This window comes from Podarcis melisellensis (assembly GCF_964234715.1).
Source record: "Podarcis melisellensis genome assembly, chromosome: 7".
Taxonomy (NCBI): domain Eukaryota; kingdom Metazoa; phylum Chordata; class Lepidosauria; order Squamata; family Lacertidae; genus Podarcis; species Podarcis melisellensis.
This window is the reverse complement of record NC_138539.1, coordinates 33,222,192-33,242,466: the sequence shown is the minus strand read 5'-3', so window position 1 is coordinate 33,242,466 and position 20,275 is coordinate 33,222,192. Positions and strand designations below refer to the sequence as shown.

Sequence of the window (20,275 nt, the reverse complement as noted above, 5' to 3'; positions counted from 1 at the left end):
GATTTATGCTTGCACAATTGAACTTTCCCCTTCTCCTCCTCCCCAATTTGTTCAAGAATTAGGAGAACTCCCATAAAAGATTGGGGGGCATGCGAAGGGAAGAGGGGAGAGTTCTGTTGCACGAGCAGAAATTTTGCACTACGGGAATGAATGACTTAGCACTGCTCAGCTGTTTTGCACAAATCAGCTGAAAGGGTGGGGGCTGAGAATGGGGGAGTGATTGGTGTGTGTGTGTGTGTGTTTTGAGCAGGGCAGAAAATAGTGTGGCACCACTTTGGCCCTCAGAGCATGAGGATAGGTTCCTCACGCCTGTACTAATGGGTGAAGATCACATTATCTCTATTGGGTGGGTAGTGCTACATTAAAACCAACACATAACAGAAAATGCTACACAGATGTCCAAATGGTTTGCATCCTATTCGTTAGCTTTCTGGCTAATGGCCTGTGTGAAACTTCATATGGAAGCGGAATTCTTCTACCTCTGAAAAGGTCTTGCCACACAAAGTACAGGTGCGGCAGTTGTCTTTAGCACCATGTGTGCGCCGCACATGGCTGTCATGGGCAGCATGGGAAGCAAATGCTCTGCCACAATGTCTGCATTTAAAAGGCTTCTCTCCTGAATGCTGGCGGATGTGAGTGCGCAGGATGCTGGAGGCGGTGAATGCCTATGGAGATGGTGAACAAAATGAATTGTTGGTGGGGCGGGAGGAGAAAGGGATAAGGAAACAGTTAGATGCAAGTTCCTAGAGATAAAATTAAAAAACCTAGGTCAGACAGACACCCAAACTGAAGAAGACAGGGCTAGACACATTAATAATTAAGCAAGATTATTTTAGATTTCAGGTGGCATAAAAAGCTTTTACACACAAACACACACACACAGAGCATTCACATACAAAGCTACAAGTGACAAACAAGATGAAAGGAATCACATGATCACAAAATTGCAATTAAGTTACGATGCTTGTTTCTACAGCAGGAGAACCAGTTGGGCTTTTGCTGGGTCTTATATATGGCAGATAAAATCCCAGCCTCACATGTTCACAGCCAGTGAAGGAGGGATGTGGGAAACTATGTGCAAATCACAGCCAAGCTATGGCATTCTGTAAATAGCCTTGAGCAAGTCATCATTATCTCTCAGACAAGCCTAGTTCACAAGATTGTAGTGGAAATAAAAAGGGGACTCGCTCCATATGCATTTCCACAAGCTCCGCTAAAGGGCAGGCAGGCAACGCATGTGACAAATCAGCTGACAAGTCAGTCATGGCAACTATCAAAAGGTAATATTTTGTTTTGCAGTCTGTGATGCTGTTAAGGGAGGACTTTGAGGAAGAAATCCACGGTCCCACTCAGCAAAACCAACCCCCTCCCTCCAAGTGGGGAGGAACCTAGCAGGGCTGCCTTGCCACTTTGTTTATCATCTAAGTGGAAGAGGGCTGCAAGAAGGTTAAATCCAGAGCCTAAAATTCCATCAACCACACCACTGTTTTATACCAGTCTGTTCAGGTGTGGGACCCCAGGAATAAAAGCTTGGCTCAGATAGCCTTATATTCACCTAAGGAAGCTGAGACTCCAGTTCATTGCAAACAGAAAACATTTTATTTCCATGCCTTCCCAGATGCAGTACGTAATAACAAATGCATATGTTGGGAGACCTGCTGTGTGCCTTCTGCATTAAATCTAACATAGTTGAGGCTAAATGTTAAATTCAGAATTAAAACAGATTAAACTGAGCATGCCAGAGAACATCCTACAAGCAACTAAAACCTCAAGGGAACTGCAAAGGGCATGGTTGTCCTCACCTTGTTGCAATACACACATTTATAGGGCCTTTCTCCAGAGTGTACTCTCATGTGCTTGTTTAGACTGGAAGACTGAGAGAAACTTTTGGCACATATAGAACACTGAAAAGAGAGAACACATAGGACAGTTTTGTGGCTGCAGCGAAAGTTACAGACATTTTTGCTGGCATGCAACATGTATGCACATTTAAATAGCAATACAAGACAGAGATTTAGACAGGAATACAGACAAGACAAACATAACTGATAATGTGCTTTTTTATATAGAATGTAGAAATATACAAGGTTTCAACCTATATGTATGAATCATGCCAAGAAGATTATTCTAGCCACAGCTCCTGCCTGTACTACGTGCCTTCGCTGTGTAGGCTTGAAACCTACACACTGATTTGCAGATTCCCCTCTAAAGATGCTCTGATCTATTTGTGGGCACTTGGGTGCACAGTGATAACAAGGCCTAAGTGTGTGATTCTCCCCACCACCACCACCACCACCACAAAACACTTTGGCATAAAGCCTGTAGTCTTGTCCAATACTGGAGTATCGGTGCCTACTATATAGTTTCACACATTTTCAAAGCACTGATATGTTAAAGCAGAGGTTGATCACACACACACACATATACAGGTGTTCCGGGCCCTCGCACGCATAAGTGAAATCGTGTAAAGTGGGGAGCAGCTAACTTTAATAAGGAGGGCATGAAGGGAGGAAGGGGAGGGAGGGAGAGACTCATTATTTGGGGCAGCTGCCTAGCCTGAACTGAGCCTGCCTACCTGAGGGGGGCCAGTGTGTGTAGCAGCAGTGGCTGGCCACAGAGGGCAGGGGCAGAGAAGGGCGTGCAACATAACTGGTACTAGGATGGGTTCATGGACCCACAATGGAGGTGAGGAGAAGCCACTAGTCAATCAAAGGCCACCTTCCCTCGCTGAGGCAGCAACTTCTGGCAGCAGCCCCAAACAAGAAGACATCTATCTATCTATCATCTATCTACCTACCTACCTATTATGAGGTCTCCGAGTTGGATGCATGTAAGGGGAGGTGCACTTGTAGTTTGCAAATATTTTACAAAACTATTTTAACATTGTTTATTGTGTGGGACTTCTTAATTGCTACCACTTAATTGCGACCAAGCTGAGCCTCTTTCTGTCCCTGTAACAAGGGATGAAAATGAAGGAAGATGTCTCACTTTTTCCTCCCGCTTAATCAGATTTCAAGGATAGGGAATGAGACAACTGAGTTGAAGTTGTGTTTATATGGCCAGCTGGGCTTGAAGAAGGTGTAATGCTAGTTCATGAGGTTGTTAGTGAACAGCCCTCAGTTCAGAAGTCATGGTTGGATGCTAAGTTAATGTGCTAGCTCCTCCCCATTCCTGTCACCCTTTGTGGAGAACAAAGCACCCAAGAGAAGTTCTACATCTGGGGTGTTCTCTGCAGGTTTTATGGCAGAGTGGCACAAATCCAGAAAAAAAACTAAAATGTTATAAAGCTGTCCTAAGTCTGTTGGATTGAAGTTAAAGAAAGTATTTAAAAATACTTTTGTTAAAAAACCAGAAGCCTTTTTATTGGGTATAGTGAAGAGATATGAAGGGAAGATTAAAAAAAACTGTTTATGTATGCAACAACTGTGGCAAAAATTCTTTTAGCTCAAAAATGGAAACAACAAGAAGTACCAATGAAAGAAGAGTGGCAGATGAAGATGATGGACTTTGCAGAATTGGCGAAGCTGACAGGAAAAATCCGAAACAAGCACCATCAAGTATTCCAAAAGGACTGGAGTGAATTTATTCAATATCTGAAAGATTATTGTAAGCAATTAACATCGCTAATAGGGTTATCTGAAGACTTGTAATGAGAAGTTTATTTATTTACATTTTGAGCTATTTTGTACTGAGTGTGATTAAAACTGGAAAACATACAAAATGTAATGATATAAAGGTTAATTTTGAAAGCCATGATGTGGGAGGGAAGGAAGTTGATAGACTCTAAAGAGTGAGGGTGGTAAAGTGGATAATAATGATGTGAATGTATATTATTAAATGGAAGATAGTACTCAGCTGTTGTCTGGAATAGCAATCAAGTCAAGTGACACCTTTTCAGAGCACATTCCTAAGACTATCTACTTAGAAGTAAGCCCTAGTTAATTTAATCACAGTTACAGATAGGTAGCCGTGTTGGTCTGCCATAGTCAAAACAAAAAAAATCCTTCCAGTAGCACCTTAAAGACCAAGAACTAACTTAGTTGGTCTTTAAGGTGCTAATGGAAGGAATTTTTTTGTTTTAATTTAATCAGGATTGCAGCCTCAGGCTATAGTTCTATACATACACAAAGGCTGTGCTGTCAGTAACTTCTAAGTAAAAGTGGGTGAGATCAGTTTCTCACTATGAAATGAGAGTTCTTTCCCCTCCCCTGCCAGGAGCTCTAACACAGTTCAAATACGGAGCTGCTCTTTAATATATGGCACTTATGGGAATTCCCCTTTGCCTAGTTCATCTTTAATTATTCCAGCCAACTGAAGATACTGGAGGAGAGGCTGCGGGACATTTCAGTGAAGTGGAATCCTTGGGTATAGGAGGGGAGAGGAGAGACAGAAACTAGCACACTTATCTATATTTAAAAGTTCCATACCCTTTTCATTTTGTAATTGTTTCCAAAAGTGTAGTGCAATTGCAACTAAATGCAACACCACGCTTCTAAATTTCACAACAGGTGAACTATCCAGAACCATTACCTTGAGGAACTCGATCCACCCGATTTCATTGCTAGGGGTTTTGTGTGAAGATCACTACCGTCACAAGCAAACCTCATTGGCTTTGAATGAACTGGGTCTGCTTTCAGACAAACGCGCTCCAGAGTTGAGGCCGAACATTTGCTCCAATAAACCGCAAGTAATCATGGTTTTAAAAAAAGAAAAAAAGGGGGGGACAGCAACAAAACAAGAGGAAAAAAGATTTCAGGGCAGAGAATCAGCAGAGGCGGTGCGTTTTGCAATTGTGGTTACCTGGCACTGCAATCACTCACTGCAGTGAAGCAGGCGAGTGGCTTGAACTCTCTGCGTTGTTTTTTCCCAAGAGAGGGAGGAGGGGGCACAATCAGGACCCCTTCCCGGGAGTGTCACCATGGTTTTCCTTCACTCCCTAACTCAGTGGTTCTCAGACTATTTTCTCTGGGCCACGCTTTCAGAACTAAAATTTGCAGGCGCCACACCGATTTTTTTTTATCGGTAAGTAATATATTGGGGGGGAAAGAAGGAACTCCTAGCAGTGCGTGACTTGTAACTCAGAACACAGCTGCTTTATAATATGATGATGGGACACGGGGGGGATGCAGCCGCATAATAACATATAATATTGATTGTATTTGAATCCTCCCGCCACCCTCTCCTGCCACACCCTTTGAGAACCACTGTTCTAACTAGACCGCAAAGAAAACGTGCTCTTAATAGATAACTACTGCACTGAGTCTCTGCCTCAGCCTACCGGTACTTTTGCGGAGCTTAAACGAAATCAGCAAGTGCCAACGGAGAGCAACCTATCACAGTCCAGTAGACTCCTCCGCATTCACACACACAAATGCAACACGTAACAGCTGCAGAGGCTTTCAAGGGCATCCTTTGTGACACACCGTATTTAAGCCCGATGTCATACAAACCAATGTTTACTCGGAAGTCAAATGGCATTGCTATCCACGGGACTTACTCCCAAGTAAGGCTACACGCACGGAGCCCTTTATGGAAACGACCAAAAGACCTTTTTAAAATTAAAAACAGGAGACTAAAGTGCCCGTTGGATGAAACCACAATCACGCAAAAGCAAGTCACAGAACACACACACACAGATGGAGAAAGATACACGGACCGTTCAACTTGCCCACGATTCAAGGCTAATTGAATCGTCTTATTGAGAACGATTTGGCAATCCTGAATCCACCACCTGAGATGTCCCTGCCCAGCAATGCCAACCCCCCCCCCCCATCGCACACATTCCCCCAGGCTTGCTTCCATTCCTGAAACACTTATTTCCTGCAGCTGCTTCAAAAGGCAGGGCGGGCTTTCCCCCTCCAGATTCTAAGAGAAAGGCGGCGGCGCCAGTTGGGGATCCCTTACTTTGTGAGGCCTGTGCTTCTCGTGCACGTGCAGGACGTGGATCCTCAGCCGGTCCCTTTTCTCAAAAGATCGCTTGCAAAGCTGGCACGGGAATTTCCTGTCCCCTTGGTCCACGCACCGGGTGTACTTCAGGTGCTTGTCGCGGTAGTATTTGTAGGCGAAGACCTTGCCGCAGCGTTCGCACTTATAGCCCTCCAGAGACTCTGAGGGTGAGAAAGGGAAGGAAAAAGCCACCGTCAGGGGTGGGTGGTTGGTTCATAGACACCTAGTTTCAGAAGCAGGCGCGCGCACAAAAAGTGAAAGAGGGAGGAGGAGGAGGAATAAATGCAATGAACTGGGAGTTTTATAAGTGGACAACCAGACTATAAAGTGAAGCATTTTACTTCTTTTGAACTTGCAAGCGGTATTGGGGGGGGGGGAGAGAGCCAATGTGCAAACAGAGCAGACCGTTCAGATTCCTGGCTGCAACAGCTCTGAGCGCGACTCTTACGGAGCCCTGGAAGGTTGCCAACTGACCTTCACTGTGCGCCTGGACAGGCTTCCCTTCTGCCGTTCCCTTCAGGCTGATAGGGATGCCCAAGAACTGCAAGTAGCAATCCCCGTACCAGACCAACAGCTCCTGGCCGGGCGTGACCTCTTTGCAGCTCTCGTAGAATATCTGCCCCTGGCACTGCAGGGCCGTCAAGTTCTGCTCCTCGGGGAAGCGGGCGCAGTTCACTAAGGACATCCAGTTGCCGGAGGAGCCCCTGCCGTCGATGAAGTGGCTCAAGCGGCCGTTCTCAAAAATCTGTTGGGATGGACACACAAACTTTATACACGGTTGCTCACCCGGCTTATAGCGACAGCAGCAACCCAGGAAGACAACGCCGCGCCTGGAAGGGAGGGGGGTGGGAATCTAAACGCTCCCTCGCCCCACTCACGTTGAAAGGAAGGGGTTTGGCGTTCAGCTAAACTGCAATCCTCATGGACACGCTCAGTTAGGAGTTAGCAATGGGGATTGCTTCTAAATCAATATGCGTAGGATCTTTTCATAGCCAAGCCACCTATTCCTCTAGACAGAGGTGGAGGAACTTCTGGACTTCCAGATGGGACTAAAACTCTCATCTTACATAACCACTGGCCGTGCTGCCTGATGTTGGTGCGAGTCCAGCATCATACGCCCTTTGTTTATTTTTTGCTTTTATATTCCGCCTTCCCTACAAGGAAGCTCAAGGCGTCATTCACGGTCCTCTCTCTCCCCATTTTATCCTCAGAACAACCCTGTGAGTTAGGCTAGGCTGAGAGACTGAGAGACGAGTTTCATGGCTCAGCGGAAATTTGAACCCTGGGCTTCCTAGTCCAACACTCTACCATTACTCCACACTGCTTTCTTCCTAAAACACGCAGCTGAGGAGGGAAATGCGCTATCTCCCTTAGAAAGCTGGAACCGGAGTAAGACCCCTTGGAACCAGAGAAACTGGTTTCACAAGTACTGTAAGCGCGGTGATCAGCTATGCAGAGGCGTGGCTTGAGGCATCCGGCCCCCCCACCTCCCCCCGGAGAAAAGAAAGCGACAGTACATTAGCGAATTGTACCTCCCACATCAGGGAATTGTCATCGTAAGTCTTGATCTCGCTGATGTTGACAACTTTGCCCTGGAAAGGGCCGAAGCGGACGCCGACGGGGATGGTCTCGGTGCAGAAGACTCCCAGCTGCGGACAGTCCTCGAAGACGGTCTGCAACACCGTCAGCCCTACAGAGAGGAAACGGGGGGGGGGGGCGGGGAGGGAGAGGAAGAAGGGAGAAGGATTAGTCTTTGGGTTGAAGAAAACGAGAACTCAAAAGGATCAGCCTTGATCCCTCTTCCCCAACCACCCACTTGACAAAAGCCAAACCAAACAAACGCAGCTACCTTCGGGAAGTTGCAGAGAAGACCTGTCTAGGAGCGGCGGCTGAGCATCCACTGCGCCTAACGGGAAAGCAAAGGGGAACTAGTATTGCAATCAGACAACTGGGAGTAACAGCGCAATCCCAATCATGCCTACTCAGAAGTAAATCCCACCGAATTAAATAGGTGATTCCCATGAAAGTAGAGCGAGGGTTGCAGTTACACCGGGTTTAAATAGGCTGGAATCAATATTTGCCTCATTGGAATTTGAATAGAAACGCACAGGATTCGTGCCTTTACAAAACTGTTACACCGGAGTAATACATCCGAAATAAACTACCCCACCCTTCAGTGCCAACAAGATAAGGTTAGGAAAGAACTGTGCGCGGGCACAGGCACATCTAAAGGTCCCCACTCTGTCCCCAGTTTAACCACTTCTCTGAAGCATATGGGATGGATGGTTACAGTGGGAGTGAGCGGGTAATTTATTCCATAGCCCTGCTGTTAAAGTGCAGGATTTCCTGACTCTTATCTGGCAAAGGCGTTGGAGCATGATCAGGGTCTTCTTTCGCAAGAGGAGCCCTTCTGAGAAAAATTTAGATTCTCTTATTTGGGGGTGGATTAAAGGTAACAAAAAAGGGAGTCAAGAGAGACTCTCCAGAAGCATTCAGAGTTTCTCCTTCTACAAACATTTTTGCTTTGAAAAAGTATTTAACCAGTACATGGAATAAAATAATTACACCAGTTCCTCACCCAATGCTTTTTTTAAAAAAATCACTGATAGATACAAGTTTTCATCAGTTTAAGCAATATACAGTAAACACATAGCCAAAATAAACTGTTGGGTTAAAATAAAATAGATAAAATTGACTCCAGCTGTGCCATTATCTAGTTTTTCCACAGAACTGCTCCGATTCTTTAAAACCCAGTTTAAATTTGCCTGCAATTAATGGTTGAACTACTTCACTCTCTCCTCCCACCCCCATCCTATTCCAGTCATTGGGTTTTTTATATAAAAAGGGGGGTGTACTTTTCTTTGCAAAATTTGGACAGAAGTTGACCACCGTTGCACCAGAGTCCTTCTAGGATATTGCCATCTGCCCAATAAAATCCGAGCCACTTTTCTTTCTGTGTGTACACCAAAAACCCAGAATTCAAAGTATTAGAAGGGTTCTTTTTGCCCCTGTTATTTAACCCAGGGGGCAAAAGTTTCCTAACGATCTTAAATCTAGGAGCAGATTTAATGGGGTGGGGGAAAGTGCCATTTTCATTTGACGCCACGCTTTCCTTTTATTTGAGGAAACGTTCCTATCCAAGGAGCGTCGCGTTGGGGCAGTGAGACGTCCCCGCAAAAAAAGCTCTTGTGCAAACTTGGCCGTTCCTTGTTGAAAAGTTTCTTCCTATGAAGCAGCCACCCTCTCACCCCAAGCCCGCCTTCTTCCTGCCCTCCGCCCTCCAGGCTGTAGGGAAACCCCGCGCGGGAGCCTTCCTTACCCGGGCTGCGAGGAGGGTGCCCGGCTCCCGCCACGGCGCCCTGCTGCCTCCCTCCTGGTCCGGCCCCGTAGAGGACGGCGTGCAGCTCCTGGGCGGTGAAGCGGTAGGTGGGCGCGCGCTGCTCGGCGTCCGGAGCTCGGTCGGGGCTCTTCTTCTTGGGCGACGCTCCCTCGGAGACTCGCCGGCGAGGCGACTCGCCCTTCCGAGCCAAGGGCGACGGGAAGACCACCGGCAGCGGCTGGGGCATGGGCAGAGGAGGACCGGGCGGCGGCGGCGGCGGCGGCGGCAGCAGCTGAGGAGGCAGGAAGGCGGCGGCGGCGGGCAGGCGCGAGAAGGGGAAGGGCGCCAGGCGAGGCGAACCGGGGCTCAGTCCTGCTCCCAGGGGCGTCTGGAAAGGGCACGAGGAAGGCTGCGCCTCGAGGAAGCGCGGCGCTGGCAGGACCGGGCCGAAGGGGGAGGCGACGCCGGGCCCGGGCTGGCAGCCCCTCAGGAGCATCAGCAAAGACTCGCTGCTGCCTTCGCCTCGGCTAGGCTCGGCGGAGAAGGAGGAGGAGGAGGCCATCGAGGAGCGCGGCGCGGCGGAAAGCGCGGGAACCTGTGGGGAGAAATAATAAGGCAGGGGGGGCGTGAGAGGCAGCGCGCGCCTCGGGGAGGGCAGGGAGGGGGAGGGGAGGGGGCTACCTGCTGGAGGAAAAGGTGCTCATGGAGACTCGTCACGGGGTGCATTGTGGCCAGAGAGCTGAGGGAACGAAGGAAGGGCAACTTTTCCCCAGGCACAGCTGAGCTGAGGTTACCTCAGCTACTGTCAGTTTCCGTCCCCGGAGGCTTATATAAGGCCTCCAGATCACTTCCCCGTAAGGGAAACGCTCTCCGCCCTATTGTCCCGAGACCCTTTCATAAGTCCCCACCCACGGAGGACTCTCCCGGAGGGTCGTCATCTGTGGGGTGTGGTGGGAACACCCAAAGCGAACATGAGGGGCTAATACGAGGCAAATGGACACGAAACAACAGGAACCCCAGCTGTGACAAGTCCAGGAACGCTTCCTGCACCGAGGAAGGGAGCGCCAGTTAGCGACAGAATACAGATAAACAACCATATCTTAATCCTAAGCATGGCTTCTCAAAAAGGCTGCTCAGAAGTAAGCCTCGCCGAGTTCAATGGGCCTTACTCCCAGGTGTATCGGGGTCGCGACCTTCTTCCCGCCATCTCCCCTCGAGCTTCGCTTTTTGGCGGGCTTCTGGCCTGTCAGTCTCCTTGCTCGCAGCCTGAACCTTTCCTCAGGTGTCCAAGTGGATTCGTGAACCTACCGGTTCTACATGAGAATGTGGGGTGCTTGGGGGGGGAGTCCCATCCCCATGGATTAGGGAGACTTTCTTCCGAGGGGACCAGAGAGCAATATTAACCTTCGTGCGAAAAACGGGCTTGAAATCCATCCCGGGACACCTTTCATCATGGCGCCATTTCCACAAAAACAGACCCGCCACACCGTCCTCTTAATGATTGCCATCTGCAGGGTGGTTTTAAACCCCTTTCCTAAATTCCAGCCCTTCGCCATTTACAGTGCTTGGGAGCCAGAAACATTCAAAATCAATCATTGGAGGGAGGGGATGTATTTAACCCCAAGTAATAAAAAATCTCCCCATGCTGCTTTTCATGGGGTAGAATAAGTAAGGGGAGGAAATGCCTGTCAGCGTTCATTTTTTAGTTTCCCATATCATGCTAGGCTTATTTCTGAATAAAGCTGCCTAAGATGAGGCTGTAAACGCATCTTGGAAGAATAAGCTCCTTTGAACTCGGGTGGAGTTACTCGCGAGCAAACACTCCTAGGGACTGGAAGGGATCTGTGACTTTGGGAAAGCTCTGGCCCAGGGAAGCGGGGCTTCCTGGTGCTGCTCCCGCAGCTCTCGTCGCCCTGACGGTGCCCTTTCCGCCAAACCTCGAGGAGCGCCTCCGCAAGCAGCTCTCGCAGAGGCGGCGCTCCCCACCAGAGCTGTCAAGGATTCCTCGCAAGAAAAGGGAAAAGTTGGCAGCTATGCTCCCCACTCGGGGGGCTTCTCCTGCACCTTCCATGGCTGGCCAGGACCAGCTGCAATGCCCCCTTCTGCAGCGGACCCAAAAGAGATGCAGCAGCCCCACCTCCTGAAAGACGTCGGATTGCGCACAGAGGAGGCCCTCCTGCGCTGCGATCCTGACCACCCTTTCTTCTCTGGGAGAGAAGTCCCATTGAGCTCCACTGCAGGGGCGCCCTTCTGGGAATGAATAAGCCAAAGAGAGAGACTAAAAAGCGAGGGATGCTATTCAGAATCCATGCGGGGAAAGTTATCTCTGCCAATGAAATAAAAATGACTCCAGGGACCAGCGGTGGGTTAAAGACTCCTTGATGCTCCCTACTTAACGATCAGTGAGATCTTTAAAGGGACTTGTGGTCCACGTCTGGGATTTGGCCCACTTCAGCAGCAGGACTTGCTGTTGTCCCAGAACCTCCCTGCCTTCTTGTCCTAGAGACCCAGGACCGGTGTCGCCTCGGGGAGGCTCGCGTGGCCAGCCCAGCCACCTGCTCTTCCGGAGCGAGGACACCAGCACCAGTCCTACCCTGCCAGATCTGGCTCTCCATCGCTGGCAAGGGACAGAGGGGGCCGGGCGCTCCTTCATTCGGAGAGTGCCCCTCCGCTTAAGCAACGGGCACCTTCCCAGGGCAGAGGCGGGCCCTCGCAGGGCAGATCTGCCCCCGCTGGCCGGCGGGCTGGAGGGGGAGGCAGGCGAGACGCCTTGGACCAAGGAGCGGTCCTCGCCCCGCAGCTAAAGTCGAAATACTCTTCCCAAACAGAAAGCAGCATCCCTTCTCTCCTAGTAATTCTGCTGGCAAAAGTGATCTCGCGCTCGCTCTAGAACTGGAGTCACTCCGAGGCATCTACACTAGCAGATGTTTGGCACAGCTGTCAACTTTCCCCTTTTCTTGCGAGGAATCCTATTCGGAATAAGGGAATTTCCCTTGAAAAGGGGGGAAACGTTGACAGCTATGGTGTTTGGACGCCTCCCGCTCCCAAGCAACGTCAGAGGCTCCCGGGATGGGAGGCAGCCAGGCAAGGAAGGGAAGTTTGCTGCCCGCAGCTGCTACTCACTCCGGAGTTGCTCAACTTGCTCTGTGCTCCTCGCAGGGCCGCGACGGTTCTTCTGGCCGCCCCTCGACGCTGCGCCTACCAGAAGCGGCCGCTTAAGGAGGAGCCACGTGTGCCTTGCGGGCAGATGGTGCTCCAAGGATGCTCGCCGGGAGAAGGCGGGCGGAGAGATGCAAGTCTCTCTCCGACCACCACCTTCGCCCGCCTCCTTAGACGGCTCCAGCTATTGGTCAAAGACTGGCTTGCTTAGAGGGGAGGAGGAGGAAGGTGGAGAGCCTTCGCTCCGAATCACATCTCAGCAATGAATGCCCAAGATGCAACCGGCACTGGCGCTCAGTTTTGTTTCCAACTCTCTTCCGTTCTCCCTACATCAACAGCGTTTACTACATGAAGTGCTCAAAAAGAGAAATAAAAAGGAGGTCTTGTCAACTTGTACTGTGAAAACATCCGTAGTGCTACCTTCACCAGGAAAAGATAAAATAAACCAAAGGAAAAGGAGCGTTCCTCCGAGATCGCTCAAAGATGAGGAGCTCCTTAGCATCCGATTCTACCCAACCCATTCTCTCAACCAAGGACCACTCATCTTTGAGTGTCAATAGCTGGGGGGGGGGGAGAGGCTGGGAAAGCGGGGGATGGGTTTGAGGCACAAAATGGCACCAAACCTCGGCACTGGTTTGGAGTCAATGGGACAAGGTGGGATTTTTGACATTAATTTGTGACTCCGATTTGTTTTGTTAATTACTCGGTTTGGGGAGTCGCACAAAACGAGGGGTTCGCAGCACAAAACTTTGGCATCAGTGGGCGATCCTGAAATTCGGAATCACAGATTAATAAGCCTTATCTGGAGGCTTATGGGAGAAGCGGGAATCGCGCCAGCGATGGGAAAGAACGATCAACTAGCTGTAAATTACAGTACAGTGTGCCGCATTCCGTTTATGTGACATTTCAGGAGATAGGTTACTTGTGTGACTGTCACTTGCTCGTTCGTACTTTCCGCATAGTATCCTTCTGACTGTACCGTTTACACCCCCTCCCCGCAAAGGCATATTGGAAGCATATTACACTTTCAACACAGGAAAACATTTCATGCATCTGAATGGTCCACAATATCTTATGCCGGAATAAATCTGATAACCTTCAAAGTGCCCCTAATACGGTAATCTTATTGGGAAATGCAAGAAACCGTGCGACATGATCGCATCCAGTTTCGCCCATCACACTTCCCGGCGGCTGCTCTGCGAACATATTCCTGGGAATAAACCAATTAAACACGGTGGGGCTTCTTATTGAGCAGTTTTGTATAAGATTGTGCCGCATGAGGCGTTTTCTGGGCAAACATTGTTTCCTTAGAGTAGAACCTCCCAAAAGGGAGGCGAAGGACAAAGGCATTGCCTGGGAATAAAGACGGCGGCCAAAATAAATAGTAATAATAATACATATTTGGAACAGAGGAAGAGATAACTACTTGACTGTAAGTCCCAACCGCGTTCTGTACCCTTAATTCCCCGCACCCGCCTCCAACGTATCTGATCTACTTTTAATGTTGCAAAAGGGGATTTATTGAATAGGAGGAGCTGCCGGGAGATTCTCCACAGGAAGGTGGCCGTGGAAGCGCTTCTTGTTTTCTCCCTTTTCTCCCTACGAACATTTGAGTTTGAGAAAACGCACAGATACCTACCAGCAGCTGCTAGTGTAGCCAGATGGAAGAAAGGAGGCGGAGTTGTAGAAGACGGGATTTTATTAGGGATAGTTTGCCACGTGACCTACTACACCTGCTGAAATTAACACAACTGTTAATTGTGTTCCTCCCCATTTTCTTAGCCTTCCTCCCGGTAGCACAAGCACTCACGTGTGAATCAGGTCGAGATAATAGGAACATTCCAACCAATTTACATCCCTCCCTTTCAGAATTATTTAACTGGAGGGTAGGCTGGAATCATAGATCAGTTTGCCCAGAATAAAATATTGGGGGCTTTTTTCTTAAAGAGAAAGAACACGCGCGTATTTTTAAGCGTTTTACGAACTGTCAAGAGAATTCCTCGACTTTTAATGTGCTTTGCGACAATTTACAGCCTACGTTTTCCCTACGTTTCCCTTAAAGGGTCCAAGAAGTCTTTGTCCATTTCCTCTTGGCTCATCTCTGGTTTCAACCGAAAACGACAGAGCGACAGGAAGCTCTATCAATTTAAGAAAAAAAACCCCGACGGCCTCCAAATTTCGCAGCCCTCTGGTGAAACTGGCAAAGGTAAGGGAACCTTTGGTAATGTAACTGATGTCGGTTATAACTTGAAGGAAAATAAGGGACGAGGGAGATCAAGAGAAAAGGTTTTCTTTTGCATTGTAATTTTCACCCACCAGGGATGTCAACTTGAATAAAACATTGGGGCGGGGTGCAGATAAGCCCCACCACACATAACTGATCACAAGATGTGGCGCACGCGCATCATTTTAATGGCAATGCCCGTCAACTTTGGGTGTGTTCACAGTCATGGAAAAATTAGGAGAAGTCACGTTAGGGAGCGTTGCCCGTTAAGAACACAAACTCTTCTACACATACAAATGTGTTAGGGCGGCAGCTGTGAACAATACCGTGTGAAAGTCTAAAAATGCAGCTCAGAAACTTTGGACCAGGGAGGCCAGCCACTTTTTCACAATGAGACAAAGATGCAGGAATCAACCCACCACCCCAGCATTGCCATCAATCAAAGAAAGATCTGATACAAGAGCATTTAAAGACTAAGGAGTTGTATTTAGGTCATATTAAGAGTATAAATAAAATGTGGACTAAAATCCATTGAGTCCAGTAGGTTTACTCTGAGTATGATGTCAGCTACAACCCGACCTACGTTACTTTCACACGGGCACACCAACAGCGGGAAAGAGTTTGCAAAGAGCTCTTAGTGGCACGCCCGAAATGTTTATTATAAATTTGGATGTTTTGAAAGCCAATGTCAATTTCTTACCCCCGTTTTCCCAATGCCCTTTAGAGCAGCTCCCCTTGAGATGCATTGAGATTTTAAAAATGTTGTTTTTCTATTGAAACCCGTCCTTTTAAGAACTGTGCAGATCCCCTGTTTAACTTCTTTTCATAGTACTCCCAAATCATGCAGTCAAAACACACTTTGATCAGGCTGCTCTGCTTTTGGAAATGTAGTTGTTTGAATAATTTTTTTAAAAAATGTATCCTGGAGATCTCTCTGTGGAGAAGAGATTTCTGTACACTACCAAGCCACTGAAGTATGTAATACTATCCATGGTATACTATGCACCGCCCGTTTCCAAGTACGCTTGCTTGGAGGGAGCCAATTACATGTATTTGAATAGCCAGAATGAATTTAATTTAAAAACACACACACACATGCACAATGCTTGGTATCAACTATGAATTATTCTCTTGCCTGTAGGCTATATTTTAGTGACAAGTTCACCTGTGATAACATTATTACAAACGGAGAGGGGGGGGCGGAGAAACTGAAGGAAAGGCAGGGCCCCAATGAATGTCCATGGGACTTCTACATCCAACTAGCGCTGCCAGGACTCCTCCAGAATCGTCAACTTGGATTAATTTCTGCAGGAGCAGCTCGCGCACCAAGCTGTCTCCACGGAAGCCTCCCTCTTATTCTACGCAATTCTCAAAAGTGCAGGTGCCTGGTCCTCTTTTGCAGCTGGCCGCCCTGCTCCAAGTCGCACCTTCGACGTGCAATATAATAAATACAACTTTTTTTTTCAAAGTGGGGAGGAGGAAGCGAAGAGCACAGCTCCTCCGTTCAGGGGATCTTCTAAGTAAGATCTTTTAAGGAAGCCTTGGTCTCTGGAATAACACAAACCGGAGAGAAGAAAGCCAGCCAGCATCCGCGGAGGCGGAGCATCGCTTCCAACTCATCGCAACGATTTATACGACCCTGGAAGGGCAGCAAACCTTTAAAGTCTGCACTGCGGTCAAGGAATGGGCAAGGGCTACCAGAGTCTTATAGCCAATCTGACTTTGGTTTCAAAGAGATCAACGGAAGGGGTGTAAGCGTCGGCTGTGTGTGAACGGCTGTGTATGCCGGCAGAGAAAAGAGACGAGCGCTTTGGGTTTTGCTCTGGAAAAACGACCCAGGACTCCAGCGGCTCAGAGGAACGAACGGGCGCAAGCGAAGGCGCACAGCTTGCCTGCGCTCCTAGATTCCCTGCTGAACTTCCGGAGCTACGAAAATTCTGGTCTCCTAGTTTTTTCTTCGCCACGACGCCTGTTCGGTTTCTTCATGCAGCCCCCTCCAAAGCTATCTCTCCGGCAGATCTCAACAAAGTTATCGGGGGAGAGTGAAAGGGACAGAAAGAAGGGGGAACAAAGGAAAAGGGACTTGCTGCCCAAAGCAAGGTGGAATAGAGTGCAAAGATAGTCCAGAAGTGGATGTTGGCCGTGAGCTGGCAGCAGGCTGCAACCCAGGTTCGCCCAAGGATGCGTTGGGGGCAGATTCTCCCCCCACATACGTGCTTTACTCATCATGCCAGACTCAGTATTGGATCCCTCGGGTCTTCGGGTAAGTGCGAAATGTTTAATAGGACAAGAACTGTGGTCAAGGCGGTACCTGGTGCTGCTGCAACGCTCTTGGGATGCCTGAGCAGCGATAGTTGTTTCTTATACAGGCAGTCAGGAGACGGTTGACTTAACTTTGTCTGAAATATTGCCTTGCGTGCAAATATATTCCACTGACACTAGAGGGAGCTATTTGCAGCTGCATGTCTTTAGGATGAACATGGCCTCCTCTATTAGTTCTTGATAATTGGCAATGTTTTCCCCGACAACAAAGCCAGGGAGGAAGCTGTGTCGTTCTTTGATTTCCTTAGGCACTATACATTTAAAGCAGCAACACAGCACTTGAAACTAGCATGGCTTTCCCCAAAGAATCCTGGGAACTGTAATTTAACAGGGCTGAATTTTAAGGGGGATTCCTATTTACCTCAGAGCTACAATTGCCAGTGTTTCATGGGAAGTGGTTTACAAAGGAGTAAGCCCCATTGGACACAGTGGGAAGGCATATATATAATAAGCATGGATAAAATTGCATTGCATATGCAGAACTAAGATCAGCTCCTGGTGGAGACCATAAAGGGGATCTTCCCATTATTTGCATCCTTCACTTATGGAGAAAAAAACTTCTGCCCAAGCTCTATCCCAAGAAACAGCAGTTCCCCTTTCAAGCACAGCCTGTTTAACACCCAGAAGGTTGACTTTGCAGGCCAAATCATCCTTTCAGTATATGAGACCACCGAGCTCCAAAGGTTGTGCAAGGTTTCAATTCTGACCGTGCTGAGTAGTTCCTATTGATGGACAACCACTTTAATCACTCTGTCAGAAAGTAAGAATGTCAAGTAAAAAACTGAATCTAGATGCTAGATAATCTGCACCCGCCTTTTTTTCCAGTTGGCAATAAAACATTAGTGTGAGCTTTTTTGGTGTTATTTGTACTTTCAGACACACCTGCTACAAAATGCCATCTAGATAGTGATAGATGTGATTGCCATTCCTGTGGCTTACTTTCCATTCCCACTAACGGAGAAAGCACAAGGCATGAATGCTGGAAGTGCTCAGTGGGTTAATTGAAGCTGCTCTCTGACACCACCTTTATCTTTGCGGTTTTGTTCTGCAGTGGTTTCCCTGCTCCTTGCCCCAGATTTTGCTTCGTGTGGTTAGTCCCACCTTTTAGGGCTAAGTAGCAGTTTTCCTCAGAATTTTAAAAATTGATTTGTCGTCAGGTAGGGAGCTTCATTCCTTTCCACTGGGGTTTGATGATGTAGCCTTGGCTTTCTGGTGCAGGTGGTACTTAGTATAGTTGCCAGACTAGTAATGCTTGGACTTGCCATTTTGGTTCTTCCCGTTTGGCTTGAAACCTAGGATAAGTACAAAGCTGAAAGAAGGTCAACAAAATGACTGTGCATTGCCAAAGAATGAGGCTATAGATATATTATAGCCTCAAGTGCAGAGTGATCAGTGTCTGATAAGTTTCCTTTCAGAGCAATCAGAGTTGGAAACAGTTTGGAATGAATTTTTTAAAACAGGAGCAATGCCCTGTTAGATATCAATGTGTTTACTCTACTTCAAGATATTGAAAACTAGCCCTTTTAAATTTGGAGGCCCTCCTGCAATTTTTGCTGAAGGGGGCTCAGGCTGCCTCCCCCAATGACACCAGTGACCACTTAAGAGGCGGCCTCAAAAGGATATTAGAAATAACTTCCAGTAGCCCCAAAATGTAGTTGACCAAGCGGTAAAAGCACCTGCCGAAGAAAAACCAACTTGCTACTGAGGTACAGAACAAGTGGGAGAATCAGTCAAAGGTGGTGGTGGTCTCTCCTGATATGCTCCACTGTTCAGAATGATAGGCAGCATGTAACTCAGGTCTATGTAGCAGCACAGCAGATAACCCAGAAAATTCAGTATACTCTTCAGTGAGCATATAGCTAATGAAACCCAGAATAAAATTATTTTCAATCTGCCAAAAATCGAAATGTCAACCCTTGCACTTAAATCTGTCCGTCAATTTCACTGGGTGACACAAAGAAATGTAGTAAGGTGTGGTGGTGCTGAAAAGATGGGGAGGTCTTTATTTAGGAAAGGATCCTGTGCGCAGTAGCACAGCACCTGGCTTTGTATGCAGGAGTTTCCAGGTTCAATCCTTGGCATCTCCAGCTATCTAGTTGGCAGCTAGATAGCTCCGTTGGTCAGAATATGGTCTTGGTTATGCCAAAGTTGCAGCCATGATTCCCATAAGGGACAGCTGCATATTGCTGTATTGCAGAGGGTTGGACTAGAGGGTCCTAAGGGTCCCTTCCAACCTTTATGATTCTAGGAACCCTTCTCTTCTAGAAATCTGGAGAGCTACAGTCAGCGTAGACAATGCTGAGCTAAATGAAGCAGAGGTCTGACTTGGTATAAAGCGACTTCCTGTGTCTCAAAGAAAAAGCAAATGAGAATATAGTCCATTCTGCAACAAAGTTTAAGCAGCGCTATTTGGCTGCAATACCTCCCCAGAAATGTGTATCTGTGTTTGTATGCCACACAGAAGAGTTATTTCCCACCACTTAACAATCCTTTCTGTGTCATAGTTTTCCTCAGTAAAAGATATAGTACCATTGGGTGCCCTGATATGTGGGCTTGTGTGTAGGAGTGGTTCTTACGGCGCTATAATGCTATGCTATAATCCATAGAAGTTGTTGGGGTTTTTCAAGTGTTTCTTGCAACCAGTTTACATTATACAGGCTCTTTAAGATGGCTCAGATAGCAACTGAGAAACAAATGTCGAAATAGTAATAGAAAAAGGGCTTGCATAGTGGGTCAAGTTCTTCCATTGCCTCTTTTTTTTAAGCCCTGCATTTCCTGAAAGTTGTGTCTCTCTTCCACCACCCACCCACCCTACTCCAATGCAGCACTCAAAGCCAGTGCAATCCTCTTAGCTGTAGTTGTCCTCAAAGGAATAGTGGGGGGAATGCATGGGCTCACCCCCTCACTGCTTTTGATAGCCCAGAAGTGATAGGCGAGTTCACACACACACATTCCCCTCAGTTTTTGCTGCTCATCCTGTACTGCATGAGGCCACAGTTGAGAGGGAACACTGGTTAGTAGGATCATTTATCAGCAAACGGTCAGATTTTGCCCACAGGTTTCCAAGGTATACACATTTAGTATGGCAGGCTGTGCTAATTGCACTTGAACCCAGGCGTTAAAGAGTCCATTACTGGAATGACTTAAGCATGCCAGCTCTAGAGACACAGTACATTGAGAGGACCAATGAAGAAGCCTGCTGTCTTAATTCAACTCAGCGCCATCTACCAACTGGGATGCTGTGACTCTCCTGGCACAACTTTTTGCACGCACACATGGCACAACAGAAAAAATGTTGCTATGTC

General features: G+C 47.8%; 1 protein-coding gene across 1 annotated transcript; it reads right to left on the bottom strand.

The window, feature by feature from the left end:
- Positions 1–345: 345 nt before the first annotated feature.
- Positions 346–9,512, bottom strand: PRDM14 (PR/SET domain 14; the record flags this gene model as incomplete). The annotated part of the gene is made up of 7 exons (XM_081919984.1): positions 346–665; positions 1,803–1,904; positions 5,905–6,107; positions 6,421–6,691; positions 7,479–7,636; positions 7,796–7,852; positions 9,266–9,512. The coding sequence occupies 7 exons, from the start codon at positions 9,510–9,512 to the stop codon at positions 435–437; spliced, it is 1,269 nt and encodes a 422-aa protein (XP_081776110.1). The 3' UTR covers positions 346–434.
- Positions 9,513–20,275: the final 10,763 nt, after the last annotated feature.